Source organism: Mus caroli, unplaced genomic scaffold, assembly GCF_978045245.1.
Source record: "Mus caroli unplaced genomic scaffold, Mus_caroli_1 scaffold_11, whole genome shotgun sequence".
Lineage (NCBI taxonomy): Eukaryota > Metazoa > Chordata > Mammalia > Rodentia > Muridae > Mus > Mus caroli.
In genome coordinates this window covers 46,478,576-46,497,733 of record NW_028227266.1, presented here as the reverse complement: position 1 = coordinate 46,497,733, position 19,158 = coordinate 46,478,576, and the positions used below count along the sequence as shown (strand labels likewise).

Below are 19,158 nucleotides of genomic sequence, written 5' to 3'. Positions count from 1 at the left end.
GATAGACACTGGATTTTAGCTTTCTTTTGCATCTATTGAATAAATCCAGTTATTTCCCCTGTAATGTGCAAATGTGGTGGCTAGCACTCATTGAATTTTAATTGTTAGACTGTTGTGAGTCACAGGCATAAACTGCTTTGCTTGTCGTGTAGTCGTCATGGGAACAGGCATTTGAATTAGGACAGATCTAAAACAGGGCTGTGGCCGAGTCGCTGAAGCATGCCGGTGCCTCAGTCTCCTCACATGCTGACATGGAGGTGACAGTCCTAACTCACACAACTGCTGTCAGGGTGAGTAACATGTGTAGATGCTGCAGGGAGTTCTTGGGACGTATTAAGCACCACAGAAGTTTTAGTGGTTTTACTGATGAGGCAATCGTTAATTTAGAATTTTCTTTTTTCTTTTCGAGACAGGGTTTCTCTGTGTAGCCCTGGCTGTCCTGGAACTCACTCTGTAGACCAGGCTGGCCTCGAAATCCGCCTGCCTCTGCCTCCCGAGTGCTGGGATTAAAGGCATGCGCCACCACTACCTGCCTTAATTTAGAATTTTTGCCAGAGTAATTTTTAGTTTGTAATATTTCCTCTTTGCAAATCACCATGGTATTTGGGTTTTTCCTAAGCTTATAAGCGTAGTTGCTGAAGAATTGTGTGTGAATATAGCTTAATCTTTTCTTCCTTCCTTTTCTTGTGTGCATGCGTGTGTGTGTGTGTGTGTGTGTGTGTGTGTGTGTGTGTGTGTGTGTTCATTCCAAAGCACATGTATAGAGGTCAGAGGATGGATTGAGGGAATTGGTTCTCTCTGTCCATCCTGGGCTTTGGGGGTTGTTCTCAGATTGTTGGATTTGTAGGCAAGCTGACCTGAGTCACCTCTCCAGGACTGAATGTAATCTTCAGATTAATTTATTTAATACATATAGCATTATTTGAAATTTGTAGGTGTTATACCTTTACTAAGGAACTTATAAACCTAATTTTTTTTTATAATGCATTGGCCTAAAACTAGATGTAGAATCTTATTATCATTTAAATATCTGTGCATCAGACAAATCGGGAGGCATTTCTTCCTTCGTGAGTAAATGAGATGCTAGAATCCTATTCTCATTCCTGACGATGGATGTAGGGAACATGGCCCTTGACCCTTTGGAAAGGGCAGAATGCAGATGCATTCAGTAGATGAGGAAGAGAAGCTGCTGTGCAGAGAATAGAGGCATCTGACCCTACAAAGACAGGCAAAAGGTCATAGAACCAAGGGAAAATAACTAAGCTACCTGGCTTTTGTTGTTGTCCTTATTCGCTTTTGTTTTATCAACCCATTAGATTTCCTGTAATTTGTTTTAATTATAATATCAACCAAAAAATTATTTTTTCAGACGGATCTAACTATGTAACTGTGGGCACCTTCCATTCCCAACCTTAGTGGAGATTCCCTGGGTGAGTTTTTATGCCTTGTAACCAAAGAGCTCTTGCTTAATCATGACCCGTGGGATGCCAGGAACTTACTGCTTTCGCATTTGGTGCAACATCTCCGGCTGGTTAATCAAACACTATTTTGAGCAACAAGTCTGTGAAGCAACTCAGGGTGTAGAGCAGGGAAAACAGACTCAAGGCACAGCCCCTCGTCTACTGGTCAGCGCATCACTTCCATAATAGCTGTGAGAAAAATAACTGACAGACAAATCCAGGAACAAATAAATGCTGGCACAAGAATGAAGGGTTTAGCTGGGCAGGGTGAATTCTAATTGGCAGTTGTGAGCCCAGGAATGGAAACCGGAAGAATTCTGTAAGGAAATTGAGGTTTCTTGGAGCTTACTTTGAAAGAACTGTCAGAGTTTGAATTCAGTGGCAGTGGCGGCAGCAGGAAACTTGGGGGAGTGCAGAGCAGGGGCAGAGGTGGGAGCAAGGCACAGCTGCATTGGGTGGGCCTTGAACTTGCTATGTATGGAGCCAAGGCTGAACCTGAAGTTCTGACTCCTAGTGCTAAGTGCTGGAACTACATGCAGGAAGCACCATGGCAGATTTGTGCAGTGCTGGTGAGCAAGCCTCAGGCTAAACGCATGGCAGGCAAGCACTCTACCAACTGAATTATGTTTTCAGCTCTTAACCATGTTTTTGATTGATTAATCTGATGTTCAGACTTTTTTATAGAACCTTTTGATTATACTTTGGCAGTTTCATACATTCTCACTGTGCATCATGAGTATACCCATCCCTGGCTATCTCTTACACTAATCACACATCCTCCCTCTTTCTACATTCACGACCCCTCACAGCTTTAGAACTCATTGGGCCCTAGTGGTGCTGGCATGTTGGCATGTTAGCTTGGCCTTATGCAGGTAACCATGACTGCAGTGTGCTCAAGAGGGTAGACACCATACTGTATCTAGGAAGACACTGTCCATGTTTTAAAAATTAATCTTTCCAGACTCCATCCAAGATTATTTTTCTCTAGCCAACATTCCTTAGCCATGAGCTGGTTTCCTCACCCCACATTCCCTTTTCTTTCTTTTGTTTGTTCAAACTGAAACCATTCTGTGGGACTCTTCCCTGACCCTCCAGGGAGAATCCTTGCAAGAACAAGCAGACTACTTGATTGTTTGGAGATGACCCGTCTCTCTGGACTCAGGGCTTCTACAGGTTTGCCTCTGACCTGCACCACCGGTCAGAGGGCTGCATGGAGTTCATGGTCCTCCCCCTGCCACTCCCCTCTTCTCCTAAGCTCCCTTCTCCAGGAATTTCATCACTTCCTGGAATAGCCTGAACGTCTGCAGTCTATTTCACTGTCAGTATTTAGCAAACATCTGTCTCTAAGGGATGGGCCGAGCTGAAGGAAGATTGGCAGTTCTAAGACTCTAAAAGCCAACTTCACAGGGTGATTCCCTGCTTCTGGAGGAGGGGACAGGAGAGCATCAGGCTGGTGCACGGAGCTGAGACGCGATGGAATCTGGCTTCACCTCCAAGGACACTTATCTAAGTCATTTTAATCCTCGGGATTACTTGGAAAAATATTACAGCTTTGGGTCCAGACACTGTGCAGAAAACGAGATCCTCAGACATCTGCTGAAAAATCTTTTTAAGATATTCTGCCTGGGTAAGTTTGTCTGTCTAAATATGAGTAACATTGTGCCTTGGGGGATGACTGGACTTGTGTTCACTATTAGACAGTCTCTTGGAATCACTTATTTGTTCAATGAGAATAAAAGTTAATGTTGGCTTAACTATTTTACAGTTTACAAAGTTATTTTATGTCCATTGTCTTTTGTATGGTTCTGAAAATGGAGGCCAGGGGGCCTGAGTGCTGTCCTTGTAACTACAGTGACTTTTCTAGGTGACATGAAGGAGCCATTTCACCTCACAGAACAGTTTAGAGATTCTAGGAGAGTTGAGTGAAAGGAAGATTGGCAGCTCTAAGACTCCAAAAGCTAACTTCACAGGGTGACTCCCTGCTTCTGGAGGAGCGGCCAGGAGAGCATTGGGCTGGTGCACGGAGCTGAGACACGATGGAATCTGGCTCATCATCTCCATGAGGACAGCCTGGACTACAGAGTGATTTTTCAGGCTAGCCTGGTCTATAGAATGAGATCTTGTCCAAAAAAAGAAAAAGAAAAAGAGAGAGAGAGAGAGAGAGAGAGAGAGAGAGAGAGAGAGAGAGAGAGAGAGAGGAAAGAAAGAAAGAAAGAAAGAAAGAAAGAAAGAAAGAAAGAAAGAAAGAAAGAAAGAAAGAAAGAAAGAAGAAAGTTTAATTCTACTCTTATTTGAAAGGAATGTTTGTCTACTCATGAAGTAAAGACCCCCCCCAAATATTAAGAACTGGGTGATTTGATTATTAATTAATCTCAGTATTTTAAAATTAAAAAAAATATATATATATATATCCATCTAAGCATATGTGTACATGGTCCATGCTGGTACATGCATGGGGCCAGAAGAGGGCATCAGGTGTCCGCTTCCATCACTCTCTCCACCTAGTCCTGTGGGGCAGCGTCCCCTCCTAAACCTAGGGCTTGTGTGTTGACTAGACTGGAAGCCAGAAAGCCTCAGAGAGCCTCTCCTCTCTGCTCCTCTCAGAGATGGGATCATAGGTATTTGTAAGATGCCTGACTTGTTAAACAGGTTCTGGGACCTGAATGCTGGCCCTCATCGCTGGACCATCACTCCAGTCCTTAAAATCAGTTGTTACACAACAACAATGACAACAACAACAACAGCAACAACAAAAATGGCACAATCCCAGTAAAGACACTGTAACTTCAGCTCTGCCTGTTCCCTTCTGATGCCTGATTCCCTGCCCTTCTTCTGTCCCAGGTGGTGTAAAGGGAGAACTCCTGATTGACATTGGCTCTGGCCCCACCATCTATCAGCTTCTCTCTGCCTGTGAGTCCTTCAAGGAGATCATTGTCTCTGACTACACAGACCAGAACCTCTGGGAGCTGCAGAAGTGGCTGAAGAAGGATCCAGGAGCCTTTGACTGGTCCCCAGTGGTCACCTATGTGTGTGATCTTGAAGGCAACAGGTAGAGGGATGAGTATCTGCTCTTCAACTTTCTGAAGGGACCTGCATGTTTCTATTAGCCCAGACTACCACTAAGATCCAGATGAGAAATGCAAAAGAAACTCAAAGACCAAAGGGAACTCGGAATGGAAGGTGAGGGCTCAGGAGAATAGCTGGGCTGTCAGATGTACCACCAGAGTACTATTTGGTTATCAGTCATCCAACACAAAGGTGGTGGCTAATGCCTAATGCCCACACCACCGGAAACAGCAAAACGTTGACAGGTGTGTTTTTTTAGCCAACAGAAATAACATGAAGCAATTATGGGGAAAGAATTCATTACTTACCATCCATAAAGTTAGAGTCTTTAGGATCTGGGAGACGGTCAGTGGGTAAAGTGCTTGTCACAGAGGTGGTCCTTTCTCCAGTGTGTCCTCTTAGCATCTTCCTTGAAAACCACCTGGCTGCAGATGCATGGCTTAGTCCTATACTGTCTATTCTGTTCCATTATTCTGTGTTCTCTAGGTGGTGGTGTTGTTTTGTGGAAAGACTTTGCTGGTTTGATGACTATAGCTTTGTTGTTGTTGTTGCTGCTGCTGCTGCTGCTGCTGTTGTTGTTGAAGCTAAGTAGTGTGTGATTTCTGATATTATCTTGGTGCTATTTGGGCTTGGTGTGTACGGTTGCCTAAAAATTCTAGAATTGTTTTCTAGTCCTGTCATTAGTGTTTTAAGAGGAATGGCATTGGCTACACCAATTGCTTTGGGTAGTATGGACATATTCATGATCTTGGTTCTTCAGATCAGCGAACAGATCTTTCCATTTTGTTGGTGTCTGCACTATTCTTCTCCATTGATGTTTTTAGTGTAAAGATCATTGGCTTGTTTTAGCAAAATTCATTTTTAATTTATATATTATATTTATTAATAAATACATTAATAAAATAATATTAAATATTACATTTTATTTATTTTTAATAGCTATTGCAATAGGATTGACTTCTTGATTTCTGATTCAAATAATTCTCTATTGGGGCATAGAAACTCAGATGAGGGTTCTGAAAAACTAGTGCTACTTGGTTAATGTTTAAAGGAACTAGCATCTATCCATCTATTCATCTGTCCATCTATCTATCCATCCATCCATCCATCCATCCATTCATCCATTTATCCATCTACTTACCCACTCATCTTTTTGTCAATCCATTCACCCATCCACCCACCTATCCATCCATCCACCCATCCATCCATCCATCCATCCATCCATCCATCCATCCATTTATCTGTCTGTCCATCCACTCATTCATCTTCCCACTCACCCATCGATTCGTCCATCAATCAATTTATTCACCTCTCCACCCACACATATATCCATCCACCCACCCACCTGTTCATCTATTTATCCACCCACCCACCTACCTACTCATATACTCATCCATCCAACCAACTTAGGTTGAACAACTGTGATGCACCCCATAATACTAGCTCTTAGGCCAGAACAGAGAATGAGATAGGAGAAGTCCTTCTGCCCTTTAGCTCCTATCAGAAGTCAGACAAATGTCTGATCATTTAGGGTCTTTGAGGCCACATTTAAGGTTATGGCATTTAGTAACAAGTTGAGAGGCAGTTTTCATATGTCAGCTTAACTTAGAAACCTCTTATACACCTAGCATAAGTGAAGATACATTCTCAAAAATGAAGGTGAATCTTACTACTCTTTTTTTTTTTAATATGAAGTACATGATTCCCCAGGACAGAATTGGTATAACTTCCTATGAACATTTGGACACTATCACAATGTATTAAGCAAATAAGGAATTGAGCAGGATTGATAGAATTTCAGAGAAAATGTATTAAACAGAAATTCTCTGCCACTATGAAACGATGTATCTTTTTGAAGTCCAGAGCACGTGTCCTAAAAACCCTGGGAGCCTCGTTTCCCGCTTTGCCTAGACATCACTGCCTGCATCTCATTCAAAGACGAGCCCTTCAGTCTAGCAAGATACTAAAAGAACTGCTTATCTCCCAATAGAATCATCAGCTCAGAACAATTGCCTCGCAAGACGCACTCCCATCCCCATCACTTGGCCAGGATGAGGAACTGTACTTTTGGCAGGAAGTGCCTGCATCCCTCCCTTATCCTCACACCAGATCCAGCAGCTTCAACTATTTTGGGAGCGATAGTGATCCCATTCGGCTTATGTCTCTCTTGCATCTCTGAGTACCTCTATCAACCTACAGTCTATTTCCCCCGAGATTACTTCTTCTTTATCTGGAGATATTTCTTGTGCTGATGGCTTCCAAGGACAATATGAGCTAGCTGCTTTCTTCTACTGCTTTGGAAGTGTGACTCAGACATTTAAAAATCATTCATTTCACAATTATTTGGAAGTTTTAAACATTCAGTTACCAAACCCTCACTGTAAACCATGAGATATTAATATCATTAATACCCCAGGTCTGTCATGAGCAAGGGAAATGAATTCTTTCCTTAAGAAATTATACAAATAGAAGCTGTCCTCGTATTGGTAGCTTTAAGAGGCCTTGCTGCTGTTTCAGGGGGCCTGAATTCAGTTCCAAGCACCCACATTTGGGTAGCTCACACACAGTACCTGTAACTCCAGTTTTAGAGAATCTCTCTTCTGGATTCTGAGGCTACACACACACACACACACACACACACACATGCACGTACAGAAAAAAAGAAACAGAAATTTAGAAGAGAAATCATGGAAATAATGTAAGCTAGTCTTTAGCCCCTCGGAACACTTTGCTTAGCCTTGGGATCTCCAGATTAGCAGCTTCAATGTATCCTGTAGCAGCATGTGTGAAATGCAAATTCTCGGGTTGCAGAGATGGCTCAGTGCCTAAGAACACTGGCTGCTCTTCCAGAGTACCCAGTTCCAATTCCCAACATCCACATGGTGTTAATTACTGTCTGTTATTACTCCAGTTCCAGAGGATCTGACACCCTCTTCTGGCCTCCCAAGACATTAGGCACACATGCTGGTGCTCAGACATACACTCAAGCAAAACACCTATAGATGTTTGTTTGTTTTAAGGAGAAATGCAGACTTTTAGACCTCACTGACTGTGCACAGAGCTTGGGTTCCTACTTCTATGAGATCTACTGAGGTGACCATGAGGATAGGTGGAGAGAGCTACATCTAGAGCCAAGATTCTTGCAGACCTATGGGGATGCACAGGGAAGGGAAGGGAGTTATGGGTGTGCCGTCCAAGCTCTTCTCTCCACCTTCCATACAGCCAGTGGGGAGTTAGGGAGGACAGAGACTTCCAGGTGCCTCATCAGAAGGTGCCTGGCCCACTGAGCCTATGAGGAAAGAGCTGAAATCTTGAAGAAGTAGCTGATCCCTGAAGCCAGAGCTCTCCCCACTGAGGTTGGTAAGGGTTGGGCATGGTGGTGTACTTTGGTTATCCCAGCCCTCAGGAGGTAGACAGCAGGATCATCAAGTTCAAGACCAGCCTGAAGCCACAGAATGAAGTTGAGCCTAGCCAGGGCTGCAAGGCACATGTTTATTTCATTACTTTATTAACCTAGCTGTCTGACGCTTTTATTTATAAGTTCATTACAATCATTTTTTATATTTAAAAAAAAGCAAAAAACTAAAAGGCAAGATTGTCACAAAACAAAATAAAACAGATAGCATACTAACAACAAGAGTTGGTATATTGTCCAAAATTATACACAACTGTGAGAAATTTGTTCTTCACTCCAATGTTCTGTGTTCGTTGCAAGTGTCTCTGCATTTTCAAACCCACAAAAAGCTTACTGATCCTCCTCCACCTCCTCCTCCTCCTTAGGATCTTGATGGTCATGGTGACAATCCACTGATTGATTCTTTTTTGGAGATGTCTCTCTTTCTCAGATAGGCACTCTCCCATCTCTCAGGTACATTAACTCTCTGCAAATATTGATTGGATTGGTTAAGAAACCTTCAATTAGTCATTTCCATTCAACTATGAACATCTCTGTTTCTAAGTCTTATAGGACCTGAAAAGTCAGTGTAGCCAGAGTAAAGTGATGACCCACCGGGATCTCCTCCATAGCCAGTATTCCTGGCTCCCTGAATGATGTCATCAGACAATTTGTTGGATGACCCCAAAGCCTGGAGGTCAATCGTGTCATCGCCCTCTCTATTATGGACCATGCCTAACCCAGTTCTAGCTTCTGTCCACTTTTTCTTCCTTCGTGTTCCCTTTCATCAGTGTTATTCTTGAAATATTTAGTTACCTCTTTGTCCAAGCTACCTTCCCTGGGGAAGTACTCTCTCATCTCCACTTTTGTCCTTTCTCTCACTTCTCTACATCTCAAGGCGTACTTCTGATCAGGGCCTTCCTCCCTTTTTTGAAGCAAGGTCTTACATGGTGGCCTCCAACTTATGCTCTTGTTTCTGCTTCCGGGGTATTGTGATTATTGGCATGTGCCACCACGTCTGGTCCTGACATACCTTTGAGTGTCACCCTTTACATGTCCTAGGAGAGAAAGCAAAAATCCCAGTTTTGGAGACTTGTCTCTCAGTGTAGCCCTGATAACCTAGAACTTGCTTTGTAGACTGGGCTGGCCTTAACCTCACAGAACTCTGCCTGCCTCTGCCTCCTGATCCTGCTGAGATCAAAGGTGGACACCACCACACCTGGCCCAGAAAGTAAAATTCTAAGCATACTCAACAGAACTTCTGTTGTCTGGCACCCAGGATTTCACTTGTCTGACAGTCCAGGCCCACTGGCACACACTCTTCTCCTTATGTCTTGCACCTGGTGGTCTTTGTGCATGCTGACTTCTCAGGCTGAACCATCTTTCTCCCCCTTGCTCTTCTCTCAGCCTCATACAATGATGTTATACGTTTTCTCCACATCTCTGCTTAACGTGGCTCTGTTTCTTTCCACTGTGGAATAGATCAAGCCAGGATCTCAACATCCCATGTTCTGTTCCTTCCTGAATTTCTCCGTTTTACTTATATTTTGACGAGTAATCCTTAAATTAACCGTTTTCTCTCTCTTTCCCTCTGTAACCTCCAGGAAGATGGGAGCTGCTTCTCTTTTGCTCATCTCTGAGTCCCCAGTACCCATTTATCACATACCAGAGGTTTAGATGTGAGTGTAAAATAAATGAATGGATGTATCCTATCTTTAAGACTCCACTATGTACCTTTTCCACCTGATTCAAGTGTGGGCTGTGCTGAAGGATTATGGGCAATCCTTCCCGCCTCTGATCAAGTTGGTTTGACTTCTCTTTGTTATGTAGAGATAGGGTCTTGTGTATTCCAGCTGGCCTCAAGCTCCTTATGAATTTGAGAGTGACCTTGAACTCAAGATCCTCCCGCCTTCAACTCACAAATGCTGGAATTTAGGGCATGTGCCACCACACCAGGCTTCTTTAGCCTTTATTTCCTTGAGACGTTTTGATGGCTTTGTCACAGGAGGGTTTGCTGGAGTCTCTAGGGGTGGGACGTAGGGCAGAGAATCATAATGGAAAAGTCCCCTGTGGACATTCTGACTTAACAACAACTGCCTTGCCTCTCAGGGTAGGCAGAATCTCAAGATAACCACTGGGTATGGGAAGACATCTTCACATAGGGCTCTTCCCAGGAGTCCTTACCTGTTCTTTCCTTCTCTTCTGTGTCCCTTAGGCTTGTGTACATAGTGTATTTACAGAGGAAATGGCAGTCTCTATTTGAAAGGATCGATCCTAACATGGAGAGCAGTGGCCACACTGCAGTTAGCTTTCTGTAAACCAAGCGCCATGCTGTTCTGGTGTGTGTTTATCACCTTCTCCTTGAGCTAACTGCGAGTCTGAGTGGTAATTGCCCAGGTCTCCAGGCGAGTCCATTTCCCTGTGGGTGTGATCTGCAGTCCTCAAGGAGCCCTGAGGGGTAATCTTTACACAGCTGCCTTGGCAACTGAGTTCACCAGTGTTTGCTACGAGGCCAAGGACAAGCAGGTACCTAGGCAGTGGGAGCGCCTAACAAACTCCCCTCCTCAGGTTGGCACATTTTCTGTGAGCTTTTGAGATTTCACAGTGGGTTTCGCTGTGTGGGAACAATTTTCGTCATCATCTGACTGGCAAGTGCTAGTTCTGTGGTAATTTGCGTCTTTAAAATAGCTCACTGCACAATAGAGCACAAAGGTCCACGCTGCTTCTGACGTCATCGGTTAAATACACATTCTCACGATGTCTCCGACCTACAGCAACATTTTAAAACATCCAAAGAAAAAAGAAAAAAATACACCAAATCCCACAAACAAACAACAAAAATAAAAAATCAAGCAAAAGCCCCAAAGCTGCCACGCTGTATTTCCTTAGCCTCTTCTGTATGCTTGTTATGTGTTTGTGCAGACAGGTAATTTCATTTTTTCTACTTTCTTTACCTATTTAAATCTGTTTCTCATAGATGTCTGTTGTTTAATCATCAGCTTTTCTTCTTAATACGTTCTGACAAATTATCTGTGTTTAGCAGGATTAGGTGGTAGCCTTGGAACAAGTCTCCCTGCCTTTAGGATAATAGTTGCTCTGCTCTGCCCAATACAGTGCAGGACATTTCAGCATAGGAGATTTTTAAATGAGGAAAATCCAAGACAAATTGGGACAAAGTGGTTGCCATAGGGCTGTCTTCATTCCTGATAAGGAGCAGGTAGATCCAACCAAGGGTAATTTTAAAACAGATTTTTATTATTTTAAATTATGTATATATGTGTGTGGGGGGTGGGTATGTGCCAGTGGGTGCAGGGACCCATGACGTTCAGAAATGCCAGATCCTCCTGAGCTGGAGTTGCAGGAGGTTACGAGCTGCCCAGTGTGGCCACTGGGACCTGAGTTCAGTTAAAAACTGATGGCACCACTGCTCCATGGTATGGCTAAGGAGAAGGTTTTTATTGTAGATATGAGAGAGAACAGTAAGCGGCATTTGGAAGAACCCAAAGCAGAGAGAGAAAGAAGTACACTGAATATGGCCAGCACATTGGGCACAGAAAGGGCTCTCTGCAAGATAGGGGAGAATAACAGGGGATAGAGAATAGAGAAAACACAGTCAGAGAAGCAGGGACAGAACACACACACACACACACACAGAGAGAGAGAGAGAGAGAGAGAGAGAGAGAGAGAGAGAGTCAGACAGACAGAGACATACACAGAGAACCAGACAGATAGTCACAGACAGACAGACACACAAATAGACACACACAGGCACACACAGAGACAGACAGAGACAGAGACAGAGACAGAGACAGAGACAGAGACAGAGAGAAAACATAGTGAGAATAGCAGGGTTATATGGAGAGTGAGTAGCTGGGGACAGAAGCCAAGCCGGTGAGCTAGAGGGAGTGTGGGGTAGGGGAAGAGGTGAGAAGGACTAGGATACACTTTGAAATGTGTGTAACAGGTACTTGGGATCCTGGCGGAGCCTGCTGACCAGCCTGAGTTTTGATGTGCTAACAGGCACCACAGGTAGCCATATGTACTCTCAACCACTGAGCCATTTCTCCAGCCCCCATTTTTTATTCCCTATGCAGAGACCAGTGTTTGTTGTAAAAATTCCCTGTAACACCTTGCTAAGCCTCTGCCCTTTCTGTATATTTCTCACTCTCTTCTCCCCTCCACTTCTCTCTCTTCTTCTCCTCCCCTTTCTTCTCCACAGTCTCGCTACATAATCCAGGCTGACCTGGACTCACATATTACCCACAATGGTCTTGAACTCACAATCCCCTTGCTTCCCTTCAGCCTTGTGAGAGCTAGGACTGAAAGTGTATGTCACCATTCCTGGTTGCCCCCTTTTAGAGAGGGTGGCTTATTGAGCTAGAACCATACCACCAGTAGATAGATACATTTAAAGCGGGACCCAGTGGTTTTCAGTGTATCCACAAAGTTGTGTAATCTCACCTCAAGTAATTTTAGAGTATTTTTGTAATCCCCACCCCGCCCCGCCCCAAAACCCCTGTATCACTTGGCACTTGCTGTCATTTCTCACACCTCCTCCCCTGCCAAATCCCTTAGCTTCTGGCAACCTCTGCCCTGCTTTCAATCTCTGGAGCCTTCCTGGCCATGGTGTGTAAGTGAGCCTGTGTAGCACATAGACTTTGGTTTCAGGCTTCTATAACTTGATATAATGTCTCCTGGGTCCACACACGTTGTAGTAAACATCAAAATCCATTGTTGACCATTAGTTGACACGCTTGTTGTCCGTGTTTTTCCTGCTAGCTCTCCCAGTAGATGTGAACTATGACCTTGTGGTTTGGGCACGTTTCTCCGATGGCTCCTGATACTACCCTTTCCTATGCTCATAATCAAACCATTCATATGAAAGGTTATGGCAACTCAAAGGACACTGGCAACTAGCTGAATGCCCCAGGCTTAAAAGTTTTAATCAAACACTCAGACTAGATGGCCGCGGACCGCTTCCTCCACCTCAAGTCGTTCTGCCCAGAGGCAGATTTAAGTCTTCCACAAAGCATTGGCTTTTCATCCTGAGCAGAAATTGTCCCAACTTAAGCTCTTCTTTCTTGACTGAGGTTGGAACACCCTCTTCTGTCTCCATCAAGCTTCGACCTCATATGGCCATCTCGACTCTGGGGTCTGTATCAGACAACGGGTTGTCGTGCCCCCCCCCCCCCCCAGTTTATAGCTGCGCATGTGCCAGGTGCTTCGCCAAGCAGTTTCATCTAAAGGTTCTGCAGCAGTGATCAGGGCTCCTAGTGGAGCTCAGGGCTTAGTCCATCCCACACCCATTCCTTCCTCCCTGACTTTCTGCTAGTTTCCCTTTTCTGGTTCCTCTCTCTAGTTTCTCTAGTGGGTTCTATGTGTTTATTTACTTGGTCCCTTCTTTTCTCCCCTAACAGACACAAAAAACGAATCCTGCGTGTCAGTCGGCTTTTCCTTTCTATAGCTAATACCTGAGGCGGTTGATTTGCAACGAGAAAGACTTAGTTTATCTCACAGCCTCACATTGCTTATAGATGTTTGGTGGAGCATCATGGTAGGAATACCTGATGGAGAAAAGTCACTCGCTTTCTCAAGAAAGAGAGAGAGGACACCCAGGCTCTACAATCTCCTTTGAGAGCATGCACATAAGTACATCTTACTAGACTCCACCTTCTAATGGCCCTACCACCTCTCAATAGAAAGAGCTGGTGACCAAGCCTTTAACACAAGAGCCTTTGAGAGACATTGCGAATGTAAACTATAGGACCAAACTATAGGACCTCATCTCCTGCTTTCTCTTCTCCATTGACCAACTGAAATTCTATCAATCTGGCAAAAAGAGACAAGTGTCTTGTAGAGGCTACCAAGAGAATGATCTGTTAGGAAATAGATGGCTATCTGCAGTCAGGAGAAAGGAAGTGGTTCTAGATCCTGCCCTGTACTGCATGTGCCCTGGACTACTTACTCTCACTGCCTGACCCTACCTGCCCTTGGGGATTGGAGATGAGATGGCTCAGAGTCAATGACTCAGACTCCAGGAGCATATGAGAAAAGCCACGGCAAGCTCATCTAAACGCTGCTGCAAGCTCCTGTAATACCCTCCACCTACGCCCCACTGGTCCCAAGAAAGCGTAAACAGCAGTTCCCAATTGGCTGGCATTGTCCGTGTCAGTAATCCTTGGTCTCTCAGGCAATCCTTAATTAGGTCCTCCTGCAGGAGATGCCTTAGTGGATGTGCCCCCACCCTTGCCCCACCCGGATTTATGCAGAGGCTGAGGCATAGTTCCTCCTACAGCCAGGGTGATAGGATGATCAATAGGGCTTTTTTTTTCTTTGTTTGTTTTTGAACCAGACTCTCACATAGGCTCTTATAGCCCAGACTGCCCTTGGACTCATTAGGTAGACAGCTTCTGATCCCCCTGACTCTACCTCTACCTCACGAGTGTGTGCTAGAATTGCAGACAGACAGTGCCACACCCGATTTATATGATGCTGGGGATGGAACCCAGGGCGTAGTACATGTTAGGCAGGCACTCTCGTCCACTGGGCCCAATTCCCAGGCCCCGTGATCAACAGCTTCAAAACCTGTCTTTGCTAGATCCCAGCCCATCATTAATAGATAACTACTGTAACAACAATCAGTCAGCACTTATGCCCTGTTGTTTACTCTGTGAGGGTCAAGAGCTACCAGCTTGCAGCTTGACAGAGGTCAAGGACAGTACTAAGAATTTAAAAAGTATAAAAATAAAAGATCATTTCATGGAGAGTAGTACTTTGTTTTAGAAGCAGACAGGATTGTTGTGATTATTCGAATCATTATTTGCTTTATAAAGACATTTGACCCAGCTTCGGGTCATACGGTAATATGCAGACACCAGATTAGGATGAACTTAGAATCCACAGTATGAACCATGCTGAGCAGATCTGAACAAAGAAATCTGGGGTCTCCGCATCTAGAGCAGCAAGTGACTCTGGTTTGAATCTGCTTTTCAGAACGAAGGGACCTGAGAAGGAGGAGAAGTTGAGGCGGGCAATCAAGCAGGTGCTAAAGTGTGATGTGACCCAGAGCCAGCCTCTGGGTGGGGTCTCTCTGCCTCCTGCTGACTGCCTGCTCAGCACGCTGTGCCTGGATGCTGCCTGCCCTGACCTCCCGGCCTATCGCACTGCCCTCAGGAACCTGGGCAGTCTGCTCAAGCCAGGAGGCTTCCTGGTGATAGTAGATGCCCTGAAGAGTAGCTACTACATGATTGGGGAGCAGAAGTTTTCCAGCCTTCCCCTGGGATGGGAGACTGTTCGAGATGCTGTGGAAGAAGCTGGTTACACCATTGAGCAGTTTGAGGTGATTTCTCAAAATTACTCTTCTACCACATCTAATAATGAAGGACTCTTCTCCCTAGTGGGGCGAAAGCCAGGCAGAGCTGAATGACACCCTGTGATCCCAATTAAAGGCCTGCTGGTTCATTTCAGGCTGTGTCTCTGAATGCAGTGCTCACTGTATGGTGTGGAAACTGAATGGGCAGGGTGGTGGGGCGGGTTCAGGCTTGGGGAGGCAGTCAAAGACCATCCTCTGTGTTCCAGACACATATTAAGGCTATGGAACCCTCAGGGTCAGAGTAACTGAGAAATCTGGTCTCCTCTACCTGTACTCACAAAAGAAGGCTTCACTACCACAAACATGCAGTTATTGCCACACCTGTGAATCACACATGAATCGTGCTCACACCTGCCTGCTGGGACATCAGTTATTCAAGATTAACCTCCTAGGGAGCAGCTGCATCCTTCCCTTGCATTCCTCCTGGAGAGACCTGGCATACCCCAGCCTCTGATGCTGATGATTCTGCTCTGGGCCCAGCCAGGATCTAATGGACTCCCTACCCCCACACCAGCACCAGTCTAACTTCAGGGATCAAAGGAGAGCTGAGGGCATTTCTTCCTATTCATCCCAGTGGTCTGTTGTTTGTTTCTTTCTAAATCCCATCTCATTTTCAAATTCTATCACCCCTGTGGATGTCTCTCCTTAGGAAGCCATCTAACCATCCCCGGCCTCAGTTTCCTCACTCACAAAATGAGACTGAAATAGAACTACTGGCTAAGATGATGGGAGTGAACTACAAGCCAGAAAGAATCCAGAGGGATGCTTCATACTCACCAGGCATCCGGTAAATGGTGATGGTTAGATCACCATTATTATCACAATCATCATAATCGCATCTTTGCTATCAGTTGCCAAAGCAGCTGAGAAGAGACGTTTCCATCGCTGTGTAGGAGAGGAGCCCTTCACTGGACTCCCCACTGGTGTGCTTGTCAAGAGCATCCATGAGAAAACAGTTCCCACACCACGTGCCACCAGGTCCTTCCTGATTCAGGAGCTATTCGGCAAACATGTATTTAGTGCTCTGTATGGTTATTCCTGTGCCAGGTCTTGGGCATGTAAATAAAGCCCCAGTGACAGCTGGCTCCAGAGCCCCCGTCTTTGCAGACATAGAGACATGACAGGTGCTCCCAGTTGCTGCCAAAGACTGTGCTCTCTGTCGTCCCCACCCAGAGTCTACCTGCTCAGCATCTCTGCTCAGGATGCCCAGCCTGACACTTCTGGGGAGGGCCACGTGGGGAAAGTTACTACCCAGCCTGTGTGTCAGAGCCATGCTGGCTTCCTGCCCAAGTGGCAGAGAACTTTTTTCTGTCTAGATCATGGTTGGCTAAGAGCAAATGCTTTCTGGCATCATGGATCATACAGTCTTTTCTTATTTGTTCGTTTGTTGAGAGAGGGTCTCACTGTCCTTGAACTCACAGAGATCTGTCTGCCTCTGCCTCCCAAGTACTGGCATTAAAGCCTCCATCAAGGCTACACAACTCATAGTTGGAGCAGAGTCAGCTACAGATGACATGAAACTGAAAATCAAACTTCACTCACTGAAATAACTGGATAGGGAGATTTGGACCAAGGTTGTGGTTTGTGGACATTGATCTAGGCCCAGAAGCAGTCTTATTTGCAGTTCAAGTTTAATGAAGTTTCTTACGAACACTTTGGTTAGCTTGTGATACTCGGTCATACTGTAAGGAAGCCCAGACCCTATAAAAGGGTCATGCCAGGGGACAGGTAGGGTACTGTTTCTCCTACACCCTGTCCAGACCCTTTCTTTCTCTTATTGCTATTTCTCTTGATCTAAACCCCTCAGCTTGAAGGCATCCCATAAATACAAACAGAAAATGGGAGAACAAGCGGGGCAGGGGAGTGCAGGATAAAGTATCCACTACATCAATATTTTCACGCTGCAAGTTACCATCCACTGGAGTATCATAAAATCAATTGACTGTCACAATGCACATTATAAAAATGACAGGGAACAAACCGGACCCCCCAAAAATGCTAATAGTGGATCAGCACGCAACAATATTTTATGAGGTTTTGTTTTACAAATCTGCATATCTCTCTGCCCGCATACTGACCTGCACTTACACACAGCTAAGTGAGCCCTGTAGGCATCCTCCACCCAGAGTTAGCTTCCTGGCTGTGGAGCCATCTGAAAGATGATCACTATATTCCTGGTTACTGATGTTTTCCTTTCCTTTCTGGTGCGGTGAGAAATTATTCTGACGAGTAGCAGGCTATGGGAGAAAGGAAGTTCAGGGTGCAGCCCACCATTGTGGGGAAGTCAAGGCAGAAGCTTCCACCAGCTAATCATACCACACCCACAGTCAGGAGCAGAGAGAAACGGAATGCACACACTATCCATTCCTTGCTTATTATTCAGTTTGCTCAGCCCAGTCAATCTCCTCTGTGAGAGTTTAGGGCTCCCTGCACACACGGGGCTGGGTCTTCCCACATCAGTTGACTTAAGACAATCTCCCCCACAGACATCTACACAGGCCAAGCCACTCAGTGTAGATGACTCTTCACGGAGACTCATTCTAGGTTGATTTCGGGTTGTGTCAAGTTACCAATTAGAGTCGACCATCACAACTTGATGACTTGCTACTGGGCTATGGTGTAGCATCCATTTAGTACCGACTGTGATCCAAAAAGGTAGAAAAACCCTCTTGCCTATTCTCTGGGCTTCTGAGACTGGATTATGAGAACTTGCATTTTTCTTTCAAAAGATGTTGCTTCTTCCTCCTAAGGAGTAATTAGCGGTTCGGAAAAACTGATGTGCAAACAAAATATAACACCAGAAATTAGAGAAGGGCTCGGATGGAGAGATAGTAGTACCGCATGCTTGAGGGAGAAGGGGCCAAAACCCATAGTGTTTGTTCTGCATCTTGCAGGCCAAATAAGGGTGTGTTTGGTGACTCGGGAGGGAAGAAGAGCCTGAGAGCAGTGTGTACCTGAAAAGCATGAAATGACTTTTGCCTGTCAGAGGCCCACCCTTTACTGGCTCGTTCTTTCAGTAAACCCCAGACCTAAACAAACATTCAGCTTTTGTTTTTGTTTGTTTTTGCCTTTTTCTGAAATAAAATAGACCCACCAAGTCATGAGCAAACAGACCAGAGGTCACTCTCATCCCAGCTTGTAAATGTCTTTGACCTCTGACCACTCGCGTTTGACTTTTTCCATCGGGCTTTCTGAGGGAAGTGTTGAAGAGTTTCACCCTAAGCAGACTTGTATGATGTAGGAGACTGTAGGGCTATGCATAATGCCCTGGGGAAGAACAGAGAGAAAGAAAGCTATTAAAGAGGTGGTTAGCCCATTTAGCGTTATGCAGCCCAGCCTTGGTAATTCCTATCATCTGGCTGTCAAGAGTAATCAAAGGACATGTTCATGATATGGCTTACCAGGCTCCGCTTTGAAGACTGTGACTGCCTCTCTAATTTTAACCTCCGGCCAACTTGGAGATTCGAGGCAACCAGTAAATCATGTAGAGGGGAGAATGTTGGAGATTGAGAACAGAAAATATGATCATCATTAGAGTACCACACCACTCTCATCAGGCTAGGGACCCTTCTCGAAAACAAGGGCAATAGGCATCTCTCAGGACTGGATTGAAATCAAATGAGATGCCCATAAAGCCATCCCATAGCCTGCTATGCTATATTAGAAATCGGCGGTATAATTAACTCCTTCTAGAACAGCTATTGAAACACAAGTTGCTACGTTCATTAGATTTTCTTAACGAACACTTGGAATCCAACCTTATTTAGAGCTAGGCATCCACTCAGAAGATATTTACCATACTCTCATTACATTCTAAAGCTTGTCTCTGGCTTTATGGGCCTTAATCCCTGGGGGAGGGCAGAGGT

General features: G+C 44.9%; 1 protein-coding gene across 3 annotated transcripts; it reads left to right on the top strand.

Moving 5' to 3' along the window:
• Positions 1-225: 225 nt before the first annotated feature.
• On the top strand, positions 226-15,386 carry Nnmt (nicotinamide N-methyltransferase). Of its 3 annotated transcripts, none has more exons than XR_015048947.1 (5): positions 226-290; positions 1,370-1,430; positions 2,556-3,087; positions 4,302-4,640; positions 14,914-15,003. XR_015048947.1 is itself a non-coding variant. In XM_021172931.3 (5 exons), exons 3-5 carry the CDS (start codon positions 2,934-2,936, stop codon positions 15,344-15,346), a joined length of 795 nt encoding a protein of 264 aa, XP_021028590.1. In that variant the 5' UTR covers positions 234-290; positions 1,370-1,430; positions 2,556-2,933; the 3' UTR covers positions 15,347-15,386. The 3 variants fall into 3 exon arrangements, 2 of the variants coding, with proteins under 2 accessions (XP_021028590.1, XP_021028591.1); XM_021172931.3 differs by having other exon boundaries at positions 234-290; positions 4,302-4,509; positions 14,914-15,386; XM_021172932.3 differs by lacking the exons at positions 226-290; positions 1,370-1,430 and adding an exon at positions 15,094-15,279 and having other exon boundaries at positions 2,564-3,087; positions 4,302-4,509; positions 14,914-14,962.
• Positions 15,387-19,158: the final 3,772 nt, after the last annotated feature.

Excerpts from the sequence above, each read along its gene's own strand:
- Nnmt (XM_021172931.3), top strand. The coding sequence starts at position 2,934 with ATGGAATCTGGCTTCACCTCCAAGGACACTTATCTAAGTCATTTTAAT. Across the intron at positions 3,088-4,301 it reads TTTTAAGATATTCTGCCTGG|GTGGTGTAAAGGGAGAACTC; the intron begins GTAAGTTTGTCT and ends CTTCTGTCCCAG. Across the intron at positions 4,510-14,913 it reads TGTGATCTTGAAGGCAACAG|AACGAAGGGACCTGAGAAGG; the intron begins GTAGAGGGATGA and ends TCTGCTTTTCAG.